The 20,273-nt window shown below is 44.4% G+C and overlaps 1 protein-coding gene across 8 annotated transcripts in view; it reads right to left on the minus strand.

Moving 5' to 3' along the window:
• Positions 1 to 3,226: 3,226 nt before the first annotated feature.
• The window catches only part of KIF17 (kinesin family member 17), a 49,196-nt gene continuing 32,149 nt past the window's right edge, over positions 3,227 to 20,273 (minus strand). For 3 of the 8 annotated variants that reach the window (XM_029578436.1, XM_029578429.1, XM_029578430.1), the window contains 9 exons: positions 17,295 to 17,747; positions 16,800 to 16,870; positions 15,962 to 16,154; positions 14,911 to 14,951; positions 12,140 to 12,297; positions 9,721 to 9,952; positions 7,509 to 7,767; positions 6,052 to 6,116; positions 4,723 to 5,708 (listed from right to left, as the gene is read on the minus strand). In XM_029578436.1, coding sequence (XP_029434296.1) covers positions 5,358 to 5,708; positions 6,052 to 6,116; positions 7,509 to 7,767; positions 9,721 to 9,952; positions 12,140 to 12,297; positions 14,911 to 14,951; positions 15,962 to 16,154; positions 16,800 to 16,870; positions 17,295 to 17,747 — 1,823 coding nt within the window. In that variant the 3' untranslated portion in view covers positions 4,723 to 5,357. The other 5 variants (XR_003852844.1, XM_029578433.1, XM_029578434.1 and 2 more) reach the window with 5 other exon arrangements.

The following is a 20,273-nucleotide window of genomic DNA, read 5'->3' on the forward strand; positions in this document are numbered from 1 at the left end:
TTTTCAGGCTATGCACAACAAACATGCATGAGACCGATCTGCATCCAATGGAAGCAGTGCATGTAAATCTCTCATGCATATTCATAGTGAATATCCTGAAAACCTGACTGGGCCTATCAAGAGAACCACTGCACACGAGAAGAGAGCTGATTGAAAATTGCTGGGTTATGTGGATTTCTCTAAGGGGATTTCTGCAAGTAAAAAGCATTTTACCCTTGTAAATCATCCATCTGATAACTTCATAGAGTGGTGAGCATACTCGCATAACTTTTAGCCACCCTGTACTGGCTGCGTCTCCAGGGTGGGCATTAAATGGGGAGAGAAAACTACCCCCAGAGGCTTGGTTGGAAAAAGTTATTAAAAAAAAAAAAAGGCAGGTGCAGCTCTCGGCAGGTTCTTTTTCCTTTGGCAGCTGTCGACTGTAAAGTCTACCTGCTCTCTTCCTTTTGCAAAGTGGTGCAAGGACTGGACTTTGCACCAATGCTGGCAGTCTGAAACTTGCCCCTGTAATCCACATGAAGAGTGGAAGTAGTGGTGACAAAAACAGTTAACTAAATAAAAAAAAAAATCTGGGTAAGCAAAGAGGACCCTTATGTGCAAGGAAGTAAGGGTAAAACCAGAGATCAACTTGGCACTGTAACAAGGATGGCCTGACACTTCTTATCTGCCCTTTGGAATCTGTTTTATTAAATCAAGTTTCATTTCTCCTCACCACAAGGCAGTTTATTCATGATGACTTGTCTGGCAGCTTACATACTGGCAGCTTACATAGAATGTTGACCTTTTCAAAGAGCTGGGCATTTTTTACCCTTTTTTACTAACCCTTTGAGAGCAAACCTTCTTTCTAAACCATGTTAGCTTTCTGTGAAGAAATAATCCTATTTTGAGGCCACTGTCTAGAGTGAGCGGTGTTTCCTACTGAACTGGAAAGTTCATTTAGGGCTTGATTTTCAGACATAAAAACACCTGTTTTGTGCACATAAACTGCACTTTGAAAACCAAACCACATCTGTGAAACTGGATTTTGCACATACTTTTGGGCACAGGAGGAAAGGATTTAGATGCACACTTTGGTTTTTTCAAAAGTCTACCTATAAATCTCCATTCACAAAGTTACTCCTGCTCAGGAGCTGGCGTAGCTTCATGTACATATGTCAGGGTGCCTTTTGAGAACACCTGCAAATTTTGGGTTGAAGGCTGCCTGTAGAAAGCAACTTGCAAACTTTAGCCATTTGCAGGTTGCATCAGAATTACCTTCCTTAGGGATTCCTTAGTAAGGATTAGAATTACACCGCTCCACAAATCGGGGAACTGCCTGAGTGCATTCTGGGATGTGTAGTCTTGGTTTCTCTTGAACAGAAGGGAGAGCAGCTCCGCGTTCTGGGACAAACGCCTTTCAAAAAAGTGATCTAAGTATCAAAAAAACAGAAAAGACTTGCAAGTCCTAGAATGGATTGACAGATGGAAGTCTAAATGTAGGGCTGATTACTCAGTCCAAGGATCAGGAGGCACTTTGGAATACCTGTTGTGTGTGTTTGTTGTTGTTTCGCTCCTGTGCTCAGCATGATCACTTAAGGTGCAGTATGCCTTCTGTCACACTCTCTTAAAGAACAAATAAATAAAAAAGTATTCTGATGAAGCAGCGCTGGTATATAACCAGAAAGCTCTGCTTCCTGTGAAGGTAGCTGTGTACACGTTCGCTGTATACATAGCTCATACTTAGTCTAGGCCCAAGGTAACCAGACAGCTCTCACCAGAACAAATTCAGGGAGTCGCCGGGGCCACCCCAAGTATTCTGGACACTTCAAGCATTCTGAGATTTATAGCCTTGGATTTTCTATTGGAACTATAAAGCTATAAATCCCAGCCTGCTTTATGATGGGAATATTAAAAAACACCCTCAGAAACATGTGCTGAGAGCTGCAGATTTACCACGTGTTCTAGTTTGGGAAAGGCAGCTTTGGGCCAGTTACAACTTTAGGAAACACCTTATGGATGTTATGGATGCATTTTAGTACCTCAGTGGAAAGAGCAAGACTATAAATGCCCTGTAATGTAAATTCAAAAAAACAGAATTGGAAAAAGTCTATATGTAGCTTCAGATTTGGATAACTCTTTGTGCAGACCTGTAATGTTGTGCACTTGCATTACTGTATCTAGACTCACAACTAAAGGGAAAGGAAAACAGGATGAGTTTAAAATATCGCTACTCACGCTGAGGATCAGAGAATTCTGACCATGGTCCCCACAAAGCTGCTGAACTGTCAATGCACATGGTCTCATTTGGCAAGGAGGGAGTAGGTTTGGCTGTATTAGGGTACTGCAGGTACCTGATTGGTGGGGCTGGTCTTCTTATTGGGCCACCCCCAGAAATGTTCACAGCAGAGGCAATGAGTGTTTTGTGCATGTCTCTATACCAAGCTCTTGTATCTAGGGTTGCTTTTGACAGGGACAGTCCTGCAAGATCCCAGGAATCAGACTGGCTGCTGGGCTCAGACTATAGTGATCCCTTCCCCATGACTCTTTTTCCTTACTAACAACAGTACAAGAAAATCCCAGGCCGATGGTAGAATCTCCCTGATACCCCAGCAGATGCATATCCCCAAGTTTGTGTCACTTGCTGTCTTTCATAATTGCTCTAATTCGTCTGCCTTTCTCATCCTTTGTGCTTAGGGCTGACTTTGGGAGGGTGCAGGGGCCTGGAACGCTGAAATTATAGAGTTAGGGGCCCCTAAATGGCCAGTCCCAGGGCAGTCACCCTTGTTTGCAGCATGCCCCCCTCCCCTTTATGACAGCCCTATTTGTGCTGTCCTAAGTTTTCACAATGCTATAATTTCAGCAGCACAATAAAAATAAATAGGTAATATTACACCAGGGGTATTCCTGCAAGCACTAAACATTGCATCAGTCAGAGGAGAGATCTCCAGCCTCAGTGCTCCTGTCATTCAAAGTGCAGCTTTCACTTGGGTATGGGTGTAGATGGATGGGAGGTCACCGTGTTCATATCATGAGTTATTTTCTAGCAGAGCAGGGAGTGTTGATGGATTCAGGCCTGGAGGTGCTTCGTGCCTTGTCTTCAGCCAGCAAAAGTACCCAGATCACTTGGTGCAGTTGGTACAGGGAGACAGGAGGAAGAGTGAAGATAGTGGCATTAGTGAGAAGGAAAGGCACTTTTATCAACTGTACTGAATTACGACTCTAGATATGAAACAGGTGCAAAAATCAATGAAGAGAGAGTGCCTGTAATCACCATGTTGCTTAAGGGCAGATCAGGCTTGGGTTACAGCTCACGGCCAAGAATAGAGGATACTTAATGCAAGCAGCTTGTCAGAATCCAGAATATACTGCGGCACACTGTCTACCACTGGAGTTGGACATTTCCAGCTAGGAAGGCTGTAATCACCCTGCTTGTATTGCAAGCCTATATGTTTGTGGATGTTTCACCCAGCTGAGATCTGCTAATGGTTGAAAAAGGAGACAGGACTCCTCAGGTGCTGAGTCTGAAGGCTTTTTGAGGGATGGCCGATGAGTCTTCTGGTAGAAACTCCACACCTACTCGTTCTTCCTAATGTAGCTGTGAGCTTGTCGCTTTCCTTGGCACGCGGGCCGAAGAGAAAGCACCACTTGGGTTAGGTGGTATTGTAATGTTCACTGATAAAGTTGCCCTGTCCTCAGCCTGGCAGTGACCCCCTGAGGAAGTCATGGGCTGTGCGTTCGCTGCAGAAGGGAGAGGTCGTGTCATTCATTGTCACTGCAGCTCAGTGGCAGGCTGGCTTTTGCTCTTCTTGCGTTTGGTTTTGGTGGAGGAGACATGGAGAGACTCAAGGCGGTAAGGTCTGGGAGGGGGCATATCTAGCACCTGGACAGGAGACACAGAGGCCATATTGCAGCTCATGGTGGCTGTGGCTCCCAAGGAAGTCTTGTGCATAGCTGCGAGGAAGAGAAAGGGAATGGATCAGCATTATGATAGACCATCTTCACCCCCCCCCCCCCCCCCCCTTTAAAACACAGCGCCAGCTTTCCTGCAATAATGCCAGTCTTTGCTTATAATTATCACCTGGCTCGCCACCCCTCGCAATGTCCAAGGAACTAGCCTTGTTTTTCATGCACCTCCACCCCCATGAAACAGAATCCAAAGTTCAGGATGAGTTGTTTCTACGGCTGATGGCATCAGGGAGTTGACGTCATTAAGTGATGTCATATTATAGACAGAACACATTCTAAACTTCCTGTTTTAGTTAGTGTGCAGCAACCATGTATAAAGACAAAAAAAAGATGATTTTAATCAAGACCCTGAGCAGGTGGGCATTAACATTTGCCCACAGATGCATTTTAACATGGGATAGGGCTATCAAATTACAATTACCCCCAGCTACCGAAGGGCTGCTCTTGCAAGGCTTGTGGAAGGATGCATGTGAGAACCAAAATAGTGATGGTGGGGGAACAGATGCTCGAATGCCTGTGGTAGGTGAAGTGCAGCCCACACTTATTTATTTTATGCAAGAAAGTAAGCATATATGAGCTGCATGTCACACAACGAACCTGCCCTATTTCAACAGGGCCTTTAAGATACAAGCAGCAATGATTTATTTGCCCATTTGAAGACATACAGGTTCAGCTATGAGGCCACCAGTCAAAGGCTGAGTTGCTTCAGTACTGGATAAGAGTTCGATGGTCACTTCCAATTTTTCAGAGCAAGGACACTCATACCAGCCTCTAAAGGGGCCAGAGGGAAGATGGATTAATTACAATGACACAGTGTGGCAGTTACTACCTTTAGCAGAACACATGGGGGTAGCAGCCTACATGGAGCAGCAGTTACCACCATAAGCCACTTGCTAGACAGACTTGATGGACCATGTGGTCTTTATCTGCTGTCAATAACTATGTTACCATGTAAGAACCTGAGCAGATACTGTAATTTGCTGAAAGCCAAGCCAAAAAAAAAAGCTAAAGGGAGAGCTCTTACTACATATATTTGCTTGCTGGGTTCAACTTTTTCTAGTCTCGGAGACTGAAGAGTTGTTTACGGGCAGAGGAAGACTGGCTTACGGCAGCAGGGATACCCTCCCCGCCCCAGAGGTTAAGCCCTTCACTCCCAACTGCCAAAACGCCGCTGTGATCCTACAACAGGAAACCACAGCTTGGTCCAGCTTCTTGCAATTAACTTGCTAACACGCTGTTCTCTTCCCTCTGTTTACAAATGAGGTTCATATTGGGTAAATAGGGGGCAGAAAAGTTACTCGTATAATTTTTAATAGCCTGTTCAGGGGAACAAAGCCAGATAAGTGTTCTGCCAAATATACTGGATAAAGTTACCCGGATGACTTTAGGGCAGATATTTTTTCCAATCAGACTTACCTGACTAACTTTGTCCAGATAAAGTGAAACTGCACCATGGGGGCCTGATGCCTTTTGTGCAGGTACTGGGCGTAGCCGCCTCCGTGTAGATGGGTAAATTGGTAACAACTTGCCCAGACAAAATGTAACCGGGGATTAGAGGGAAGAGAAGACATGCTCAGCCAGGCATAAGGAATGGTCAATCCCCAGTGCCTCAAACGTCCCAATACACAGATAAAATGAGGGTTACCAAGGCTGCGCATGGGGTCTGTGCTCAGGAGCTGATTGGCCCTTTTTGGGGTGAAGTAACTGCTTGCAATGGTTTCACTCCTGCTCCTCTCCAACATCTGCTTATAGCGATCTTCCTCCTACAGGAGTGTTAGAAAGACTTCAGCCCCACATAACCAGCACACATCTGTACCCCTAAGTTATAGCCCAGCCCAAGCACGGACAGTCCCCACAGGACATCTCACCTCTAGGCAGATACAATCCTCTAAGCACTTTGTGAAGGTTCAACATTCATATCTAGTCCCTTATAGTCTGCCCTGTCACAGGATCTCATCTAATAGGCTTGTATAGGAGCGGTCATCCCATGGGAAGCAATTCAGGACCCAGCCAATGAGGCGGGCGGGTCTCGGGATGCCAGGGAGAACCACAGAGAGCCAATGTGTGCAGGGGTGTTCTGTACAAACTGCCATGAAGTCCACATACCTCTGGTTGCTCCTCGTTCTCCGATGAGGACATCTTTTTGAGGGTCTTGCTGAGCCCTGAGGCAGCTGGGAACACAAAGAGAAGAAAGTCATTACTGACAGGAACTTCAGCTTAGAAGGCATGGTGACCTGTTAACCCAGTCTCCCAAGAAGTGCTTCACCCAGAAAGAGTACCAGAGAGCTGTACTTATCTAGATATATAAGCAATGACAACTACATTTTACAGAAACCTCCTTTGTGTTTTCTGTGTGTTTTGACTAGATTGTAAGCTCCATCAAGCAGGGGCTGTCTTTTGTGTCTGTTCAGTGCTGCGCACATGGTGTAGCACTACATAAATGTTTTCTACCGCTAGTATATCAAGCCCTAAGTCCAGACAGTTGTTAACAGGACAGATTGGACTCCCCTCATCGTCTCTTTTAGTTTTGAGTAGCTAATCTCTTTGGACTCCTGAGGGCTCAGCCCAGACAGAACTTGCCCTTCTCACTGCTTCAAAGTGCACCCATGCCAACTCGGGACAATTTAGTTAAGTCAAGTGGATGTGCACACAAAATTTGCCAGGCATGCCAACCTACTAAAGACGACAGGTAACATCACTAAGGGGCTAAAAGCAGCACCAGGAAAAAGTCTCAGCTCACACTGACATGAGATCCCTATAGGCACTTCTGTAACTTATATACTTTAAGTGCTCCAGTCATACAGGCAGAGCTGGACACAGCTGGGAGAATAAAATGCGGTCAAGTCTGTATCTTAAATGAAACTCGTAAGCATTCAAATAGTCCAAACCACTGAGAGATTTACTAGATGATTCAGCAGGCTTAATCGGCATTTGTCTTCTGACACAGTACTATGTGTCGCCAACCATCAGGAGAGGCAGAACACAAAGCCTTGCACATACAGTCAGTACTGGATAGATTTTCACAGAGGGGCGAGCTTCTCCTAATGGAGTAATTCACAACATATCCCCAGCATGGTGCAGGCTTGAACAGCATCTCAGGGTATGCTGGGGACTTTGACAATTCAACTTTCAGCCTCATAGTCTTATCAATTAGCTCTCTGGATTTTCCAAAATCTGAGTGTAAACAAATCAGATGGAAAGTACTGCAAATTCAGACCTTTTGGGATCAAATGTTTAAAAAGACATAACCAGGACAGCCTGAGTGGAACCAGATGCTGTGAGAGTGGACAGGTCATCCTCAAAGAGTAAGGGATGCACCAGAGCCGAATTTACTTTCAACTCTTACTATAAATATTGCATTGGATACATTTTCTGTGGCATTTTATTGAGTTTATCTCCAATTTTAAAGTTTATTGGGAGTAATTTGGCTTTCAGCCCTAAAACTGGTTGCCTACTTCTTCTGCACACAGTTGGGGGATCCATTATTGGTTATATAGAAATTGTTCACAGGTTAAGGTGCTGCTTAGAGGGGGCAAACCCTGCATTGATGCCCTGCTTCTCACCCATGGGGAGGCTGGTTTTCTGTACCATGGACTCAGGGATCTTCCAGGAGCTGCTGTCCTCATCCCAAACGGCCTCACATCGGATTCTGTCTAGGTTGCTGTAGTTACAGTCACGACGAATTAGGGGCTGGATATTGTCCAGGAGCTGCTGGGAAAGCAGGGAGTCTCGTTCCTGCCGGCGGATGGTACTCAGGTAGTCCTTTCTCTCCCGCTCAAATTCATAGTGCAAGTCCTGGATCTCCAGTTCTGCAGCCCTCAGCTGAGCGACAGAGAAAAGGATTAACAGTGAATCCCTGGGGCAAAGCATCACAAACTCAGGAACTGTTAAAAAAGAAAATGCACATCCCTGCTGAAGTGTCCCTTTCCACTAAGTCAGTGGTGGTAAAGTTTTATGTAATTTATTACTGGACAGTCAGTTGCTGCTTAGTAATAACTCAGACAAATCTATGGACTTACACTTTCAGTTTCCTTAAGAAAACCAGGACTACAAATCCACAGATACAGTGGGGGCAAACCCAATACTGGTTTACTCTGTCCCTGCGGACATCACATCAAGTATGTGTTTGCAAAACTAATTGTAAAACATAATTGAAGACTAATTCCAGTCAAGATTACTGATCTGGTGGGTCATAGCCATGGAATCTACAAGCCCTGCTATTCTCAGCTCGGCAGCCACGATTACAAGCAACGAGTCTGACTTAAATGGCTTGAATTAACAATGCCAAAAGCTTTCAATAGATCAATAAGGTGGAAAGCCAAAGAAGTGTGGAGGTTGAGAGAGGGAATGAGTTGGAGTGCAGGGATGGTGCTAAAATGGGGTCCCACTGGCTAAACGTTTGGGCACCCTGCCTTGGTGCAGGGGAGAAAGGTGGGGCGGGAAGCAGAAGAGATGAAGAGGGAGAGTGCTGCTAGGGTTAAGCCTTGTGGATAGTGGGGTGCAAAGGGGGACAATACTGAAGGCCAATCAAGAGAGGGTGAGGTGGAAAAGGGAAAATGAGCATATTTGAAGTGCTGCCTTTTCAGAGGTAGGATTGCTGATTGAGTCCTGGGAATTAGTGCTGATGTGTAATGGCAGGCTTACTACAAGCTTTCTCTGCAGGCCCAGCACCACCGGGTGTGCAAACCGTGCAATTGCACAGTGTGGCACACCCGGGAGGGGGCGGCATCAGGAACAAGAAGAGGCCCTTTGTATTGCCGATGGACCCCATCCCACCAGCAGTGGAAGAAGCAGGAGGCCAGAGCAGAAGATAAAACCCGCCCTTCAGCTCCTCCTCAAGTGCTAGCCCCGCGGTATTCAACACTCGCAGTGCTATCGCTTCCGGTATTCTCATCTCACAGTGCAGGGTGACTGGAAATCAAAAGGTCCCAGCTACGGAGAGTATGAATGTTTAAAATCCTTTTTAGTTTTATTTTTCAGGTGTTATCTGATTTGTCTGCTATTCTGAAATATTTTATTGGTGTTTGTTATGCACCACAAATGTCCCAATGTGCCTGGAATGGAGGGAATTTTGTTTTGTTGTTAATGAGATCTAAAACCCGATAAGTTTAATATAATCAGATATCCTGTAATGCAGCAGATGAAAAAATGGAATGTGCATCGACGCCAGTATCTCCAGCGATAGAGGCTAGCAGGGGCTTACAATTTAATCAACACATGACAAAACCTCTTCTTTAACTGATGTTTGAATGATTAACTTAAAATTTAGAAGCCTCTCTCCCACAGTTAAGCACCTAAAAATGACCTCATTAGATTTTAAAGGACATTATTGAAAATATAAGAACATTGTGAAAGTTAGTCAATTACAGAAGTGCTTTTGGCACGTGATGATTAAATGGTAAGCCAAGTACTCCGGCTAGCCTTTATCGGTGGAGGTATTGGCTTCAAGGAGTATGCCATTTTTGCAGCTATTGAATTACCAGATTTTTAATTCAATTAAACTATGTAACTGTGTGTCTCAGCTTGCAGTGTTATGCGCCCTCACCCTCTGCAATTTTTCACTTGGTCTCTGGGCCTCTCTCTCAGTTTCCTGCATGTGGGCCTTTGAGACACTAACATCTAACTGCATGTCCACATGAGAGAGACACTGCCTTACCTTTCCCTGTACGTACCCGGATCAGTCCAGACTCCTGGGTTTATTCAGCCATGCCAGCAGATGGAGACAGAGAAAGTAAAACTGACACTGCTTCATATACACTGGGGCCACTGCCTTACCTTTCTCTGCATCTTCTCCAGCAGCTTGTTCTTGGCCTGCAGCTCTTCTTGGATGGACTCATAGACATTGAGTAGGATCTGGTCAGCACTTTCCTCATCGCTGCTCTGCAATGCGGTCATCAGCTGCTTCTTCCTCTCATCTGCAAACCTCCTGCGGCATCGGACCTTCTCCATCAGGTCTTTGTTCCTGGCCTGCTCGCCTCCGACCACTGCCTGTTCCAGCACATGCAGCCTATGAAGGGGGGTAGATCACACAGATGTAAATACCAGACCGAGCATGAGCAGCTGGCTCCCTGCAAGCACTGAATATGTGCTGCTAAGACTGTGTCTCACCCCCGTCTCCTTGAAAGGATTGATCATGTATGGCTGACACTGTGTGGTTTACTCGCAACTCTCTGCAACTATTGATCATGTATAGCTGACATTGTGCTGCTCACCCCTGTCTCCCTGCAAGGATTGATCGTTCATGGCTGACACTGTGCGTCTCACCCCTGTCTCCCTGCAAGGATTGATCGTTCATGGCTGACATTGTGCTGCTCACCCCTGTCTCCCTGCAAAGATTGATCGTTCATGGCTGACATTGTGCTGCTCACCCCTGTCTCCCTGCAAGGATTGATCGTTCATGGCTGACACTGTGCGTCTCACCCCTGTCTCCCTGCAAGGATTGATCGTTCATGGCTGACATTGTGCTGCTCACCCCTGTCTCCCTGCAAGGATTGATCGTTCATGGCTGACATTGTGCTGCTCACCCCTGTCTCCCTGCAAGGATTTATCGTTCATGGCTGACATTGTGTGTCTCATCCCCATATCCCTGCAAGAACTGATCATGTATGGCTGACATTGTGTGTCTCATCCCCGACTCCCTGATTGTGTGCAATTTTCAAAATCTCTGCCCTGGGATAAAGTTCATGGGAAAACTTTACCAGCAGACTTTGTATGAAGTTTCAAAACTGAACATACAATAGGTATTTTCCATTTTAAATTTGTCACCAGGACTTTTCCACCTCCTTTTTGTGGAGGGTACGTTGCTTGGAAAACATGCAGAGAGTTGAAAATGCAATTTACACACGTTACTTTCCATCCCCTACCCCAAATGTGGCTAAATGCGCCCACATCGTGAAGAACACGGGTGTACAATTAGCCGCAATGAGGGAGGGCGCTTTCACGCAGCCACAGGAATGGTTTGGGAAGTGTCCTCAGGAAGGATCACTTTCAAAAGGGGCTTCTGCAGATACAACAGTGTTTTACCTGCAGAAACGGGTACGTACAGGGAAATGGCCGTTTATGATATTGCCCGCTTGACATGCATGGAAATGTATGAAGCCTGTGTTGCGTTCAGGCATAAGTTTACCCAGACTGAGCAGAGGTGTCCCTGGACGCAGAGCTCGGGAGGGGTCGGACTTCTACGCGGACTTTTAGATTTTAAAATCGTCCAGCGTAAATTCGGGGAAAGTCTGTACGCACAGCTTAGCAAGTGGAACCTAGGCGGGTGGCATCATTTTCCAAGAGGACCGATGGTGTCTCCCAATGCATATTTTTTCAACTATTTTTCATGACAGCTGTTTGAAATTACCCAGCTAGGGGCAAAACCACATTATACCCATGAGAGTGGGGACTCTGAATGTTACCTAAGCTCATTGCTGAATGCCGCTTGCACTTTTATCCGCGGGTTCTGGAGGCATTCTTGGGGACAGAGAGAGAGAGAGGAGCTGCCCGTGCAGGTTTGAGTCCTGCCTGCATAGTTTCCAATGGAAAAATTATGCAACGAGAAGGCAGGTAATCTTTCCGGGGGCGATAATCAAAGCAAAAGCCTGTGTGGACCTTTGCTTTCATTATGGTAAAAAGTACCCTTGCAATTTGCACCAGTGTGGACCATTTTGATTATTGCCCCTACGGAGGGCATTTTTTTCACACTCCCCATGGAGTTTGGAGTCCCAAAGATACAAACTAATTTTCAAAGGGAAACTCCCTCATGGTGTTTCCTTTTTAAAATACATTGGGTGCACAACATAGGTGGAAAAATACTCACACTCTTTGCATCCGTGTGGAAGCAGATGCAAGGTATGGGCCAGACATAATATTTCTGCATGCACTTTCACTCCTTTGACCAGCCACAAAGTTTGCAGCAGTCTTACAATGTGCTTACTTTTGCCTGTATATGGCGGGGGGAGGGTGGAAACAAATAAACACTTTTGATTTTTGCCCCCCTCAACGTGAAGCCGCCATTGCATGGCTCACCCCTTAATCCCTACAGGGACCTATCGGCTCACTCCTGACTCCCTGCAATGCTTGCACGTGGCCATCACCGTGCAGCTCACCCCTGACTTCCTGCAGGGATTATCTGTGGTTTACACCGCACAGTTCAGCCTTGTCTCCTCTTCCCCCCCCCTTAGCCGGCATTGTGCAACTTGCTACTGACCTGGCCAGCACTTGCCACTGCTCGACAGAGATGCCCGCTTCCTCAGCATCCAGGGGCAAAGTAGCAGGGGAGACCAGAGCAGCAGCGGTAGCTTCCATTCCTGGGATCTCCCTCCTCGTCTGCAGGGGCTGAGCTATCTGAGGCTGGGCAGCATCTGACTGACAGGGGACACAAAGATGTAGCTGGGATGTGATCACTGGTTTTGTGGCATTAATATCTAGAAGGTGGAATACATTCAAATATCTTCACTTATACCCCATAAAAAAAAAAAGGTCCTCTTTTTTTGGATCCCAGCAGTTTCCTTCTGCTCTCATGGGCAACCGGCCCTTACTGGAGCATTAGACTGATGAGATTTCCTCCACCCAGCCAAGCAGCTCATCTGTCACGGCAATAGTCCTTGGCCAGCAGTCACAGACTGCAACTCCCTCAAGAAGCCCAGCTTATATGCCCTAAGTCAGGCCAGTAAATGTCCGTGAAATGCAATGACAGAAACGCTGCCCTCTCCCCTCCACAGCAGCTCCAGCCCAGCTGACCTAAACAACGGAGGCCAAGCTTGGCACTGAAACCCACATCTCCCAAATGACAGCCCTACCACTGAGGCGCAGGGCTGGTTTAAGGATGGAACTTAAAAACATTTCTGATTTTCGTCTTCCTGGGCACCAAGTTCTGGTTCTTTGCCTCATGGGAAAGGGTGTATGCCAGCAAGTGCTGACAAAAGGCACAGGCATTGCCAGGGTGTGGGTAGAGGGTGAAAAGGCGGCGTGATCACTCTTGTCTGACATATATTAAAAGTGTTCTCCCCATGTCTCCCAGAAGAGGGCTCCCAACATGTCCATAGTGCAGTTTAGCATGAAGTAAATAAGGACAGCTACACTGGATCAGACCAAAGATCAATCAAGCCCAATATCCTGTTCCCAGCAATGACCAATCCAGGTCATAATTACCTAGCAGGTTTCCAAATAGTAGACAGAATCCAAGTTGCTTATGCCCAGGGATAAGCAGTGGCTTTCCTCAAGTCTACCTGGTTAATAATAGTTTATGGACTTTTCCCTCTAGGAACCTGTCCAAATCTTTTTTAAATCCAGCTATCTGTCTTTACCATATCCTCTGGCAATGAGTTGCTAAGCTTAATTGCGCACCAAGTGAAAACGTATTTTCTCTGATTTGCTTTAAATGTGCTACTTGGACACTTCATGGAATAGGTGTGTATTCTTGAATTGCCTGGGGACCTCTGGGTATTCTGTGTACTTGGTGGAACAGGGTATTGTATCCATATTTAGCTCATGCATGGCCACTGGAAGTGGTGGGTGGGACACTGGGGTGCCAGCGAGCCATTCTGCTGCAACCACCTCTATCATTATAGTGATGAATGTAATTTCCATGGCCGCTCCTGTGTGGCTACGGGAGCTCACTTCCTCTGTCTATCTGTTGATCTATATTTCAACTTGATAACTCGCCTCTTTCTATACATTTCAGGATAGGGTAAGGTAAGTCAGAAGTCCACATCATACATCATAGCTGACAATTTCAATTAAAACAAATACTAAAACACAGCTAAATAATCATAATTAAAAACTACAGAACAAAAAAACACAAAAAAGCAAAGTTTAAACACTGAATGCTGGAAATCCTTCAAAATGAGAGTTGCATGATCAATTACTTTTGCTCCTGTCAGGAATGATGCTACAGTATGGTGATCTGCCATTGGAGGGGCCAGCTACATCAGCAGGGGGACCCTCTGTGGTCACCTGGGACACCATTTAGCCCTACGATGGTCCTGCCGCCATGAATATATCACAGGCACACCAGCCACACACAGCTATTTAAAGGTGGTGAAGGGAGGAGAGGTTAAGTGACATGGGGTAATTTGGGAGCTCTCAGTAGTGTGAGACTATTGTGGAAAATTAGCACTAAAATGTCATTGTACATAATTTAAAAATGAAATGTTTAAACATCGGTCTTCATTTACTTTGCCCCTGAGGCATGCAGAATAATCTGCCAAAACATGGGCTCAGGTCGGCCATTTTGAGCTCTGGAGGAGTCGGTTTGAAAGGAACATTTGCCAATTTTGAATCGTGTTCGGTTTTTCAATGTTAAGTAGTAAACTTTTTTTTGGGGAGGGGGGGTGAATACACTTTTTATCTTAGAGGTTAGTGGTGGGAGACATACTTTGTTATTTTGTTTAAATTATGTATAATGACATTTTAGTGTAGTTTAAAGTGGTATAAGTGAAAGGGACCGGCAAATGACTGAAACCTTAGGTGTTACTGTCACCGCTTGGGGGTCCATTGCATGGCGAGAGGTGTTGGAGGCACATCAATTGACACCACTTATTTCTGATGCCGTGTTTCTTGAACAGAATTACAAATTTATTGAAATAATCTTGTACATATCCCTTTTTTGGTGTGTTTTGGTATAATTTTGAATATGCCCAGGCAGTGGCTCCTCCTATCTGTCTTGCCTAGACTGTAAACTCCACAGAGCAGTGACTCTCTCATGTGTATCCGTACTGCGCTGCATACATCTGACACAACTGATCAGTATGAGCAGGTGTCAGCAGATGTTTCTACAATTGGCATTATGCTTGGGTATGAGCAAGCAGCGAGCAGCAGCATCTGTTTCTTCCAATAGGTGGTATACCGGCGTATGCATGGGTGGCCAGGGGTAGTTGCTGGTTTTACAAATTGGTGGTATAGGGCAGTAGGCACAGACAGCGGCCGACAGCAGATGTTTCTAGAGCCAACGCTATATGGTACTAGTTTTCACTTTACCTTCCCTGATGTCCCATCAGCTATGTGAGGTTCAGCCACATCTGCAGCAACAGAAAACATACATACATAAGCACAATTTTCTCAGGAGAAAAAACTTAATGAGTTTTGTGAATTTTGATAGTGCCCTACATGAATGTCAGACAAACCAGTTCCCCAGGTGGAATAATTCAATGCAGTTGACAGTTCCAATACTGGAACAGCAGAGGGCGCTGCAGGGCAGGATTGAGGTGTATTAGCAAAGGTTTGTGGTTTTTAGTAGAAAGAAGAGAGCAAACTATTCATCCAGATAATCCAAAAAGTAAGTAACCACTGAATAATGATACACACAATACAGCGCGCTCAGCCTAGGGCACAGTTTGCCGCGTGGTTGGATGTGCGTTTTGGACACGCTAGAATAACTCCCGATGCAATAAGGGGATCAGCGCATCTAAAACGCACGTAGCTAAAAGCACTCATCACATGTAAATGCCATGCAGCTGAAGCTATTACCCCCAATGCAAAAAAATCACCATGCACCTGATGCGCATGTTTTAACATGCAAAACTTAACACCAGTCCCGAAACTGGCATTAAGTCTTCACATGCTCCAAACCACCACAAAAAAAGCCAAAAATACCACAGAAAGCAGCATGAAAAAAAAAAAAAATCTTGACACGGTCAGGTTAGGAAAACGGATGCTCAATTTCCGAGTGTCCATTTTCCTAACCCGTGGCTGTGCATGGGTTAGGAAAATGGATGCTTGTTAATTGAGCATCCATTTTCCCAACTGGTGCACACCCACAGCTCCTGGGTGCCTGATGCCATGGACACGCCAGGGACGCACAATGTATCTATTGCATCGGGTGTCCAGGAGAGGAGCATGTGCACGCCTTGAAAAAACGTGCGCCCAGTTTGGACGCACGTTTTTTCGCACTCAATATTGCATCGACCCCAAAGAAAGTGCAACTTAGATACAGAAAGGCTGAAGTTAGTTTTAGCAGCCAGTGGGACAGCACTCAGGTCTAGCCTTCCATCCTGCCTCCCCACCCCCAGGCACACAGCCTCACGCTGACCTTTCCTCTTCAGGTTCTCTTCCAACGTGGCCAGCTGCTGGTCGTAGGAGAGGCGCAGTGCACTGATGTCCTCCTCCAGCTGTGCCCGGGATCTCTGCTCCGCTTCATAATCTGCCTGCAGCCTGGCAAACCTCACCTCGTACTCCTGACAGGTAAGGAAAGCACTACATTCACCTGTGCGACAGCAACGGGACTGAGGGGAGATTCGCAATACAAGCAAGGGGAATGCATCAAACACAGAGGCAGCTCTGAGAAGTGGCACCTTAATGTATGTCTATACTTCCTGTAAATCAGTGTTTGAAAAATCCTTTTCAATCTGAAGCTGGAAACCCCCCCTCCACACACACACACACACTGCTGATAGTGTAAGGTTTCAAGAGCACACACTATGAGCAGTAATAAGCACTTGTATTAAGGACCCACAGAGCTAGAAGACCAGAGGATGCTTTGTACTCTGTGGAGTTTCCCTTTGAGAATCCAAGCTAATGGATGAATGCAAGGACTTTGTAGCAGCTTTGAAGAACTCGCATGATTTTCAAAATTAAACATTCTATGATGTTCCTATCACAGCTGCTTCTGCCCTAACTTCCATGCATTCTTGCCATGATATTCTCATGCAACACTTTCTCGTGACTTTGGCAGGCCGGATTTTGTTGCCTACGTTTCCCCTCTCCTTTTTCAAAGTTAAACTAAGATGCCGCTCCTGGCAAAGATAAACAGTCAGACATAGATTTAGAGAAGCAAGCCTGGATGCTTTACCTTAGAAAAAAAAAAAAAGAGTAAGCAGTATTATACTGATGTGATTTCAAGCGTGCCCTCATTTCCTCCCTAGGTGTACCTGTCTGATGAGCTGACTCTCGGCTTCTGTGTCCTCATGAAGCGAGGGTACCCTCATCTCAGACTCCAACACTAAGAGACAAGAGCAAAAGCACGAGGCTCAGAGAGCTACTAGAGTTCGAAGCAGTACAAGATGGGAGACACTGCAGGCAAAATATACAAGGTAAGCAAACGTACCCAGGGACAGAGGATGTTAGGTGCCTAACAATATGAGTAAAGCCTAATAGTGAGCTTGGTTTGTTGGCCCTTGCTGCGCATCATTATATATTCCTACATGGGAAGTCAGCTGTGGGTACACTCATGAACCAAAATATCACATGAGAGGAACAAGGAGCGGCAGCAAGAGACGGTGCTCCCAACCAGGGAGCAGTATTAATGGAGCCAGGCAGAGGACAGGCTGATCTCCTAACGTGGGGAGAACACCAGTGGCCTGACAGGACCCCCTTACCTTGGCTGTGCTTTGTAGTTTTTCAAACAAAGTTTTACAGGACCTTACCTTCTAGGTTTTTTACTCCTCTCTGTTTGGCCAGCAGAGCCCTCAGCTTCTTGATCTCTTCCTGATATTCCCTCAGCAGGGCATCCTTGGGGTCTTCATTAATGCGTGGTTTGTTCTTAATGTTCTTGGCACGGTTGGCATACCGCAGTGTGCTGAGGGTCTCATCATAGTTGTTATCAGCCGGAGAGAGGCAGGCTACCATCAGCGTCTTGGTGTTCCCACCAAGGGAGTCCTGCAGCAGGCGGGTGAGTTTCGAGTCCCGGTACGGAATGTGCTTGGACTTACTGTCCACCAGGGCAGAGATGACGTTGCCCAGAGCAGAAAGCGACAGGTTGATTTTGGTGGCCTCCTTCAAACGCTCCCCGGTAGCCCCCGTTTTGGACTGCCGCTCACTCCCAGCCAGATCCACCAGATTGAGTTTGCCAGCCCGAAGGTAATCCTTCCCCTTCTCATCTGCAGCATAAACAGGCTTTTCAAATCAAGTGTTATTGAGCAATATCAAAAGCACAGAAAAACTCAAGCAAAACAAAGGCAGCGCATGCATCTCAGAGGACCCACAACTTTCAGCAGTAAGGTCCACAAGATTTGTTTTTCAAGATCTAAACCCACCCTCCAAAAGCCTCCCCTCCCATCGTATAAAGCAATCAAATAAAACCACATCAAGATTGATTGTCGCACCAGGACAAATAGGACTCCCAGACACTTAAAAAGGGTTGCACAGAACCCCTTTGCAATGCAGTCAATTTCCTCATCAAAAAGACTTTCCCTATATGATTAAAGATGTTAATGTAGGCAGACACTTTCCTCCAGGATGCAGCAATTTCAGGTTTGGCAGTAATAACAAATTGGTAAATTAACTTTTTCATAGGCAAATCACAGGGGAAGAGAGATTAACAATACCTTAGGATCCTTAGGCAATAAAACACCCATCACAATCTCAATCCAACTCGCTCCTTCCCAATACAAATATATTCGTCTAGATTTAGACCTGCAATTGAGCAGGTCGTCCTTCACCTCTTGAATGTTTCTACAAGTACCTCACCGTCCTTATGGCGGCATCTACGGTCTCACAAAATCGATTCATAGCATTTAATATAGTGTGGTGTTTTCCGATATAAAAGACCAACAACAATTAACATCAGATGATTGGAAATGCAAAATATTTTAGGGATAGATTGAGGTTAGAAGTAGAATAGTGTTGAGGGCTATTAACAGTTGGGTTAAGGTTGATATGGTTCTTTGGAAAACTGTTAAGATGTTTGTATGAAATAACAAGTAATATATCATCACAAGGGATCAATAAACATGAGTGGTTTTATGTAAAAAATATTAAAAAAATTATTGTTTTAATGTATTTGCAATAAATAGATTTTAGTCAATATACTAAATTAGATTTTTGGTATGGTTTACTTGAAAACCTAAGTCCTTTTTTCCCCTATATATATATATATATATATATATATATATATATATATATATATATATATACACACAAAAAAACCCAAAAAAATATTTTGGGGAAAAAAGAAAAAAAAAAGCACTATTACTTATTAATTTACTACTCCAAAAACTCCATTTTTACCTAAAATTGTAATACTTTATTGAAAATATAATATAATATTAGTTTTTCAATAATAGAAATGTTATTCACTGCTTGATTTTGAACACAGTAACAATTTCCTACAAACATGCAGTCTTGAACCCGACTAATAACAGCCCTCAACTCTATACTACTTCTTACCTCAATCTGTCCCTTATCTTCTTAAATAACCCCAAAAATTTAACATTGCTGTTGGTCTTCTATAATGGAAAACACCACTGTGTGTTCAAGATTTTGTACAAAATATCCTCGTGGTTAAATTTGAATGCTATTACAATATGATAACTAAATCATTCATCCTATTCATTAATACCACATTTGGATATTCAGAAATATAATTCTAAGTCCCTCATCTGTGGTGTGTCCCACTTATGTAATTTTTCTTCTCCTACATAAGTGATTTCCCCCTCTTTTAGTTTTTAAAGTAATGGCCAAGTATTTTTAACTTTTAACTCATCCAATGTTTATGTTATTGATCGTGTTTTAAATTGTATTTTTATTCAAATTCTATTTTCATTATTTTTCTTTGTTATTTTTAAAGACACATTTTATGTTGATTTGATTATAATTATGTTGTTGTAAACCGCTTTGGTCAATGTCATATTGGTAAAACGGTATATAAATACGTTAAATAAATAAATAAATACTAAATAAAAATAAATTTCATCACTCCCATTCCTTGCCAAAATCGTGGAATCAGTTGTACTAAAAGAACTCACCTCTTTCCTCAACCAACATTCCATCCTAGACCAATACCAATTTGGATTCAGACCACATTACAGCAGTGAAATGTTATTAATCTCCAGCACTGATGACATCCTCTGTGGTTTTGATTTTGGAGCATCTTACTTTGCCATTTTCCTAGATTTATCGGCAGCATTTGACACCATTAACCATCAAATCTTACTAACCCGTCTCTCACATATGGGCATCTCTGGAACAGTATATAACTGGTTTCAATCTTATCTGTCAAACCAGTTCCAACAAATCTACATCAATCATACTTACTCCACCCCCTTTTGCCATGGAAACTGCAGTACCACAAGGATCTCCCCTCTCAGCTGCCTTGTTCAATATATATATCTCACCCCAATTTGCCAATTATTATCTACTCTTGGTCTAACTTACAGAATATTCGCAGAGGACATACAATTCTTTTTTCCCCACTAAACATACCTGGCTAGAGACACTCAAATTCCTTAAACTATGCCTCTCAAATATCAAAAAATGGCTAACTCATAATAAATTAAGTTTGAATCTTTCAAAAACAGAAATACTTGTATTAGGAAATCCCCGCTTTGGGAACATTCCAACGTCTGTTCAACATGATAACTGCTTTATCAACTTAGTAAAACAAGTACGCAATCTAGAAGTCATTT

The sequence above is a fragment of the Rhinatrema bivittatum genome, chromosome 15 (genome assembly GCF_901001135.1).
Source record: "Rhinatrema bivittatum chromosome 15, aRhiBiv1.1, whole genome shotgun sequence".
Lineage (NCBI taxonomy): Eukaryota > Metazoa > Chordata > Amphibia > Gymnophiona > Rhinatrematidae > Rhinatrema > Rhinatrema bivittatum.